Source organism: Canis lupus, chromosome 5 (genome assembly GCF_011100685.1).
Source record: "Canis lupus familiaris isolate Mischka breed German Shepherd chromosome 5, alternate assembly UU_Cfam_GSD_1.0, whole genome shotgun sequence".
Classification (NCBI taxonomy): Eukaryota; Metazoa; Chordata; class Mammalia; order Carnivora; family Canidae; genus Canis; species Canis lupus.
The window spans coordinates 58,832,025-58,840,837 of NC_049226.1; the positions used below are offsets into that span (position 1 = coordinate 58,832,025).

At 54.0% G+C, this 8,813-nt stretch overlaps 1 protein-coding gene across 1 annotated transcript; it reads right to left on the reverse strand.

The window, feature by feature from the left end:
* Positions 1–891: 891 nt before the first annotated feature.
* Positions 892–8,782, reverse strand: C5H1orf174 (chromosome 5 C1orf174 homolog). The gene is made up of 4 exons (XM_038537757.1): positions 8,628–8,782; positions 3,165–3,275; positions 1,882–2,364; positions 892–1,507 (listed from the first exon to the last, which is right to left on the reverse strand). Exons 1-4 carry the CDS (start codon positions 8,640–8,642, stop codon positions 1,397–1,399), a joined length of 720 nt encoding a protein of 239 aa, XP_038393685.1. The 5' UTR covers positions 8,643–8,782; the 3' UTR covers positions 892–1,396.
* Positions 8,783–8,813: the final 31 nt, after the last annotated feature.

Sequence of the window (8,813 nt, forward strand, 5' to 3'; positions counted from 1 at the left end):
GGAGGAGCTGAAACTGCTTCCAGGGCACCTCAGTTACTTGCCCCCAAACCATCCTTCAGGTAAGGTACCTCTGGGCCTCACAGGGCATTTTTACAGGGTTAAATCCAGCTGCTGTTATAACTAAGCCAGAAATGTCCATTATGGGGGCAGGGGGAGGGTCCTTTCTGAGACCCCCAGTGGGTGCCTGGAGGTATGGCTGGTCCCGACCCTCTATGTGCCAACCCTTCTTCTGTACACACACCTGTGATCAAGCATAACCATAAATGACACACAGGAAGGGAAGAGTGACACAGAGGGCTCTCAGCAATGCACCGCTGTGATGCTAGGTGACCCGGATCTCGTGCTCTCCTGGCCTGCATTCACCCTTCTTCCTGGGAGGCTGTGACATGGTGAATGGCTATGTGCTGAGATAAAGGTGAGCGACATGGGTGGGGGACAGCGTTGGGCTACTTCCACCGACCTTAATGAAGCCGACATAGGGAGGACACTTGCTTCCGACTCGCGGTGGGGGGTGGGTAACTAAAACTGCAGACCCAGTGCAGGTGGGGGGGTAACCACAGCTCAAGAAGAGATGGTGGCTCCTCGTGAATAACCCTGTCTTCTTGAGTTATAGATGGCTCCCTCCCACTGGTCCTTCTCCCCAGTGCTCCATAAGCTGCTCCACCACGTGGGTGCGCAAAGCCCATGGGGACGGCTGGCCTTGTCACCACGTGGGGTGAAGACTGCACGGCCTCAGCTCTGTACTCCGGGTGCCCCCCACCCCCATCTCTGGGTGAACGGGTACAAAGGTTGATCCAGCCTTACAAATAGAAGAGAGGAGTCATTTTCTCCACTTGGCTCTCAACATTTTAGAAAGGAAGAGTTTTAGGAACATAGAGATTTCCTTAAAAATATTTTCAAAATATATTTTATTTCTTTCTCATATGCATTTTGCAAAATTTCCAGGGTAAACATTAGCTTCATATACAGAGATAAAGGAGAGTTCTTTAAGAACTGGCATTGACTCAATCACAAGAATGATCAAATTTAGATAATGGAAAATAAACTCATGTATTATCAAAACTAAAGAGTTTAGTGGGGAGTTTCTTTAGAAAGATCTCTCCCACTGAGTCCCGAGCCCCCTGGGGGACCCAAACTGTGTCATTTACACACAAACACAAGAAAATGCATGCGTGTGGGAGCAGTGGCTGTGCAGTCTCAGAGATGGTTCTGGATGGCAAGTGTAAACACTCCAGGTACTTGTTCTGTATGAGGACTTTTACGGGCCAGCTTCAACATTTGGTTAAGAATATGGTTTCTTGGGAGATAAACTTGATATACATCTCATCACTTGCTAAACTGTCGAACTATTAACTGTATTAAATATGCAAGGAAATCACTGTGTATACTTTATTCTCTACATTTCTGCACCATCATCATCGTCTTCATCATCTTTGGCTCTGAAATGCATTTTCCTGAATTCTCGTCTGCTCATTGAAGGACAAGACGAAGAAGCTGGTGGAAGGTCCTTGGAGGAAGAAAACACTCATTTTAGCCACGACCAGCCCACAGCACTGGTCAGCACTCCAGGGGAGGGCTGGCTCCCCACCGGCTGCTCCCTGCCCACAACCGTGTGGGGAGGCTAAGAGTCACCCAGCAGGCCACCCAGCCCACACCTGAAGGCCCAGCAAGGAAGGAGAGGCCTCCCAGCAGTAGCTGGTGCCCTGGCAACGATTCTCTGCTTAGGACAGGTGGGGTCGTTCCCAGTTAGCGACGATCTTGCTTCTCCTCCTGGGGACTGGAGTCTGTGCCAAGGCAGTGCCAACATGCGGTGAGAGGGGGGTGCCGCCCAGTGCTGACCGAGCCTGGAGGTGGCCATGGGGCAGGAGGCACCAGTCTTACCTGCATGAGCTCCACATTCCCGAAGAACCGGCCCACAGGCATTGGCTGGTTGCTGTCCTCATCCAGAAAGACGCTGTCATCCGTCTGCAGCGGAGGTCTTGCGGCCTGCTCGGTGTGCAGTGTGGACCCACCCTGTGCTGAGCGGCTGCTGTGAGGCTCCTCCCCAGCCAGAGGTGTGTGTGCTGGCAGGGCCAGGCTGTCCTCCGTCTCTGCTGGGCAAGTGTCGCCCACAGCTGTGGCGTGCCTGAGGGGGCACCCCGCGGCCTCCGGCTGTGCAGGAGCTCCAGCCCCCTTTCCTGGGGGCAGCGCGTGCTCTTTGGCAAACCCCAGAGGCTCACTGTTACCAGGGCTCTCGGGTGGTATTCTGGGCACAGCAACACGGTCACTCTGAGGGGCTAGTTTCTGTAATTCTGATTTCACCAGGTGACCTTTGTCACATTTGAACTTCTTGGACGTTCGTCTGTCGGCAGCTTTGTGTGACGTCTGTCAAGAGAAAACATCTAGGATTACGAGGCAGAGAGCAAAATTAAGAATGTCTCAGTCCCAGAGGCTAGTATTCCTTCTCACACCTTACACAATACAGATGTTGTTACCACAGCTTGTACAACAGGGTTACAACACTGTCTGCCTCCAAGGGGACAGAGTTTAGAGAATCTAGACACACGCCCACCGCTGCTCCCCCAGGACTGGTGGAGTTCCTGAGGGAACTTCAGAAGCAGGTACTGACATATTATAAAATTATAACCAAACACTCCAGTTTCCAGGCATCTCTGCTAGAACGTAAGCTGCATGAAGGCAGGATGGGTTTTACGGAACAGAGCAGGTGCTCAGCAAATATTTGTTAAATGGACTTCAAAGTTTTTAGAACAATGCTCAGGAGAGAAACCAAGTCCCAACCAGACCTTTGGGCGTGTGTGAGGGAGGTCAACCCTACTGCAACCCTGGGCACTCAGGCTCTCGGCAACTGTACAGCAGATGCGGGCAAACCTTTCTCTAAAGACTTTAGGGGAAAAGGGGCCTGCAGCATGCCTACTGGCATCACGAGGAAGGCTGCATTCCAAGACTGACTAGGAGAGGTGCGTGTGAAGACCGAGTGCGAGGCACGTAGGCCCAGGAGGGGTGAGCACTCCAAAAGCACCGCCCCGGACCGGAGCACGCAGTGCTCTCTGAAGGCAGTAAAGGCACTGCTGTCTCCTCTCTGGGGTATAAGCAACACAATTCTGTTTTAGTAGGACACTTGTCAGGCAATCAAGTCCAGGCATCTTCGTGGTAAAAAGGCTCACCTGACATACTGTCCTGGCAGACACAGCGGTGCTGGCTTCCCGAGCAGAGGCCAACCTGGCCGAGCAACGGCGGGCTCGCAGGCGCGCTGAAGACCGCACTGCACCTGTGAGCTAGACAGGGTCCCATAGTGTCAGAAAGTGGTTTTAGGAGACGTGAGCATGGAAACAGGGATTTCCTGACTGAAAGAAACACTGGAGAGTCCCTCCCACCCCCGTCTCCATCATCTTTCCAGAAAACACCTGTGGCTTTGTGCGAATTCAAACAAAACTGCTTTGGGTTTAAGATGCAGGTCTACTTTTTCCTGTAGTCTTGGAAATTTCAGTTTGCCCCCTTCACTTTATACATTTCTAGGAACCTCCATTTGGCAGTTAGTAGATGTTACATTAACTTCAAACGTGCTCAGCAGCACATACCCTTCCTCAGAAGGTTCTCCAACTTTTTACATGGTGTCCAAGTTCCTTTTTTTTTTTTTTTAAAGATTTTATTTATTCATGAGAGACACACAGGGAGAGGCAGAGACCTAGGCAGAGGAGAAGCAGGCTCCATGCAGGGAGCCCAATGCGGGACTCGATCCCAGAACCCCAGGGTCATGCCCTGAGCCCAAGGCAGATGCTCAACTGTTGAGCCACCCAGGCATCCCTGGTGTCCAAGTTCTTGATAAAAGGTGACATAAAAAACAAAAGCCACCCCATCCCACCCTCCCTCAAATTATAGGTGTCAGTTTAAAGCAATTAACTTCTGGCTAATCTTATCAATTTATTGGTCTGCATCCACTTTATTCTGAATGCAAGACAGTCTTCTGATGACAACAAGGAATGAACTAAGAATCAACCTTATAACCCATGGTGTATCTGGCAAAACAAATCCAAATTCACTAAACTAGACTGGATTTGAATTTTACCAGTTTTTCCACTAATTCCCTTTTCTGTTCTGGAAAGGATACCAAATGCACTTAAAAAACAGTGCCCTTAAAGATCAATTTGAAACCTGGCAATAAAGGTGAGTCACACAGAGTAGCCAGTGAGCATGGGTGGGCATGCAGGTGGGAGGCCCGAGGGCTCTCATCACAGCAGTCCCCAGAACTGGGGGCCCTGGGGCCCAGAGAAGGGCAGCATGCTCGACAGAAGAGGAAACCAATCAAAAAAGAGATGAGCTAGCTTAGAAATCTCTACTGTGTCATCCTGCCCACTCTCACCTACAGCCCTGGAGGTATCCAGAGGTCCTGGAAGGTGACAGCTCACCCAGGCTGTGAGATACTGGAGAACATTCAAAATGTAAGGAAAAGGAAAGGCAGGGGCCTGTGGAAGGACAGGGCACCCTTTCAGCTGTGCACAGTGGGGACAAGGTGCTCCAGGCCAGGTAAAGGGCCTCTGGGTGTGTGCACCTGGGTCTGGGCCCACGTCGTATCAAGAGCAGGGTCTGCTGAAGCCCGGCAGCAGTGGGGTCAGTCATGTGCAGGGAGCAGAGCCTGCAGAGATGCCGGAGGTGTCCTCCTCCCTGCCCTGTATCAGCACACCTCCTGCAGCCCTTTCCCCTCCAAGGAGGGAGTGGCCACGTTAGCCCCAGGCCACCACCTGTCTTCTCTTCCCTGTTCTAAGTCCTACTCCCAACACTGTCCCATGTGACTGCTTAGCTGGGGGTGCGGGACTGGCCCTGACTACAGCTCCCAGTGTCACTGAGGTCTGACAGAGGACTGACAGAGCAGGCGCTGTGCTTGAATAGCTTCCAAAGCAGCCTTCTCACTTTAGAGTGAAGATGGCTCCAGTGAGGAGCCTGTTTGAGGTGACCCAAGTGACATGTGGCCTCAAAGTCCTTCTTGCCCTGCATCATGTCACAGGGCTCTCCCATCTATGAGCTCTAAGAGCTGCCAGCATGCAGCTGCTTGGCTACTCCGCACGGGCTGGGCAGGGGAGTGGCTGTCCTGGCTCTTATCCTTCCCTCTTTGTCCCCGAGGCAGGGACTGTAACCCGGGGGTGCACTAGGCTCCCCGAGGGGGCTTGTTCACCTTTGACTTTCCAGGCCCCCTTGAAGAGGCAAACTTGGGGGCTCCGGGTGGACACTCAGGGGCTGTGGTTGTTCTGGGTACCACCTGCCATCCACGTGAGAGCTGCAGTCAAGTCTGGCAGCTTGCTGGCTTGAAAGCAGTCACAGCTGCCTCCTCCCCCAAGGTACAAGCTCCCACTCTTGGTTAAGGATGGAGCAGTTTCTTGTCTCTGAGAGCTGGTTGCTTCCACTTAATCCCCAAATGAGAAACTTCTCATTGTTGAGGTCTTCTGCCTTCCAAGCAGACTGCTTAAAAAGTGGGATGTCAAAGGCAAAAATGTGGCTTCCCAAAGGGCAGGACAAGATTGATGTCCAACAGGACAGCATGAAGAGCCCTGTTGACCCCCCATAAAACTGGCAAGAAGGATGAAAAATCATTGAAGACTTTTGGAGATGGTCCTGTGGGCAAAGAGCAGATGAACAATCACTCAAGACCTCCTATAACTCAGTGGTATTTGAACTCTAGACTGCCAGTGCTGAGAACACAGGTGCCCTCCCACTCCCAGGCGGAAGGGTTTCCTCCCACACGGGGCAGGATGTCAGCCTTTCTCATTCTGCCCCGACCCCAGCTGTGGGTAGAGGCTCCACCCTGGGCAGAGCACTAAGACTGGGACCCCATCACCCTAGCCCTTGCTTGTGGAGGTGGTTCCAGACCAGGAGAAGCAAGCCGAGGGGATCTCGGGCTGCTGCCAGCACCCCCTCTCCCAGAGCATTCAGAATCAGAAGTGTCATACAGTGAAGCCTGTCACTGTCCCAGACGGAGCCGATTCAGAGAATGCCTGAGGAAAAGGCAGACACTAAAACAGAAACTCTTAATCTCTTCCCCAAGGAACTGACTTCATTTGTGAGAGGTGTGGAGAAGGTCATGCCTAAGGCGGGTCTCTAGAACAGAAGACTGTGGAGAGACAGTTAGACGGAGAATCAAGATCAACTTCAGGCCACATAGTCAACTGAGCAATTTATGCCCCAGGCTACTGTGGAAAACAACTGAGCAATCAAATGGCGTTCAATGGGAGTTTAACAGCCAGGTGTGGTAGGAGAAGGAGAGGAAGCTGGCTTTCTCCATCCCAGTGTGCCTGTGGGCTGCCCAGTGTGGCCTTGGAGGGCAGGTCCAACCTTTGCCCGGTGAGGGTAGGGTGGGGGGACGAGTCCAAGAGGAGAATCTGCCTGGTCACTAAACAAAGCCTGACAAGAAGCCACGGAGTGGGGGTGGAAGCAGGAACCCAGAATTCCTACATTATCTGAAATGCCCAGTTTCAACTACAAATTATGGAGCACGCAAGAAAGCAGGAAAGCAGGCCCTTGCACTGGAATAAAGGCCACCAACAGAAGTGCCTGTGAGAGTGACCAGGGTTGAGGTTATCAGACAAAGCCTTAAAAGTACCCATTACGAACACGTTCAAGAGCTAAAAAACGTTCAAGAGCTAAAAAAACCACAGCTAAAGCACTGGATAGAGAAAAAAGAATCGAGGACACACTGGACACAATTAAGGGCACCAACATATGTGTAATGGGAGCCTGAGGAAGGAAAGGGGCAGAAAACATATGCAGAGAAATAATGGCTCAGACTTCCCAAATGTATTGAAAAACCACCACCAACAAACAGGAGTCTCCAAGAACCGAACTCCCAGTAGGAGAAATGCAAGGAGCTCCATAAAGAGACACTGCGGAGAGCCAAAGACAAGAGAAATCGTGAAAACGGCGGGAGAAAACAACTCCTCACTACAAGGGAGCTGCATAGACAAACAGTTAACTTAGCAGAAACAACAGTTAACTTAGCAGAAACAATGGGTCTCGTCAAACACATCCCAAGTTCTCAAAGAAAAAAATCTGCCAACGAAACATCGTCCATCTGGAAAGCTATCCTTCTGGATGACAGCAAGACACTCCCAGGTACCAGAGAATGGCGGCCAGCAGAGCTGTCTTACAGGAATCCTCAGGGAGGTTCTGTGATCCGGGATGGGAGTTCATGGTCATAGAACAAGCACCAAGTCCCTACACTAGTACCTCCTTCCTCTCTTCACGGATTTGAGCAGCAGCTGACGGCGTATAAAGGTGCTGTGTTTGGCAGCAACAGCACAGCGGATGGGGTGGAGGCACGGCCGACCTGCGCAGAGGAATGGCCTGCAGACGGAGAGACCATGAGAGCAGGACTGCCGCGTTTCTAACGGGAAAGGATGGAGGAGGGAACAGGCACAATAACCCTCCAAGAGAGGTAAAGGGAAGGTCCACTTTTATATCTCACTGGACTTAAGCTGATTCCACTAAGTTACGGGACATGGCAAAACCTAGAGCAACTGCTGGGAGAAAAATATTATAAAAAAGTGAATAATTAAAATGCTACAGTAGAAAATATTCATTTTAATGCATTTAAACAAGGAACAGAAGAAACCAAACGTATTTAAAGAAAACAAAAGTAAAATGACAGAATGGTAAAACGGGGGTCCGACTTTAACGTGAACTGGTGGGGGCGCGCCTGGTGGCTCAGAGCTCAGGTCAGCACCTCAGGGTCCTGGGATGGAGGCCCCGAACCGGGTGTGTGTTGGGGGGGGGGGCCTGCGCAGCGGGGAACCTCTCTCCCTCTGCCCTTCCCTCGGTGCGCTCTCTCTCAAATAAGTACATAAGATCTTTAAGAACGAATGAATGAGGACGCCCATAAAGACTCCGCCCCTCCCCAGGACCCGGCCCAGCCCAGGTGCCCAGGGCCAGGGCCCGGCGCGCGGTCAGTCGCCTCCCACCCTCCTGGGCCAAGCTGAGGTCACCTGCTGAAAAACCAAGTGGCTTCAGGGGCGGCGGCAGCGCTCGGGGCTCCCGGCTGGTTCCAGGGGAGACCCCGACCCAGGGCACGGGACCGTGAGGACCGACCCGCCCCACTCCTCCGGCTGGTCTGGGAGACCCCGACCTGGGGTACGGGACCCTGAAGACCCTCCCCCCGATGGCTGGTCTGGGAGACCCCGACCCGGGGTACGTGACCCTGAGGACCGTCCCCCCGATGGCTGGTCTGGGAGACCCCCCCACCCCGACCCGGGGCACGTGACCCTGAAGACCCTCCCCCCGATGGCAGGTCTGGGAGACCCCGACCCGGGGCACGTGACCCCGAGGACCGCCCCGCCCCCTCCCCTCCCCCGGCTGGCCTGGGAGACCCCGACCCCGACCTGGGGCGCGTGACCCCGAGGACCGCCCCGCCCCCCCTCCCCGGGCTGGCCCGGGAGACCCCGACCCGGGGGGGCGTGACCCGGGGTGCTCCCCCACCCAACGGCAGGTCTGGGAGGCCCTGCCCCGGGGACGGCCCAGGGGGTGCCGACCAGAGGCCGCCCCTCGGCCCCGGGCGTCCCGCGGCCACTCCTCGGCTCCCAGACAACGGGTGGCCGGAGCCCCAGCCGCCTTGGCGCAGCTCCTGCACGGCCTAGGCCCCTCACCTTCCGGCTCCTCATGAGTGTGAGCGGCGCACTGCCGCCCCCAGCACCGCCCCAGAACCCCGCGTCCCGACCTAACGCTTCTCAGAGGAGCCGCAGCCCCGCGGTGCTCGGCCCGCGCCCCCGGCGTCTGACGACACCAGCAGCTCGGCCAATCACAGCCCGGCGTCCTCAGGCACGTGACCCAAC

Coding starts and splice junctions, on each gene's coding strand:
- C5H1orf174 (XM_038537757.1), bottom strand. Junction 2,365..3,164: donor CTGCCAGGACAGTATGTCAG/GTGAGCCTTTTT, acceptor TTCTCTTGACAG/ACGTCACACAAAGCTGCCGA. Junction 1,508..1,881: donor GGAATGTGGAGCTCATGCAG/GTAAGACTGGTG, acceptor TCTTCCTCCAAG/GACCTTCCACCAGCTTCTTC.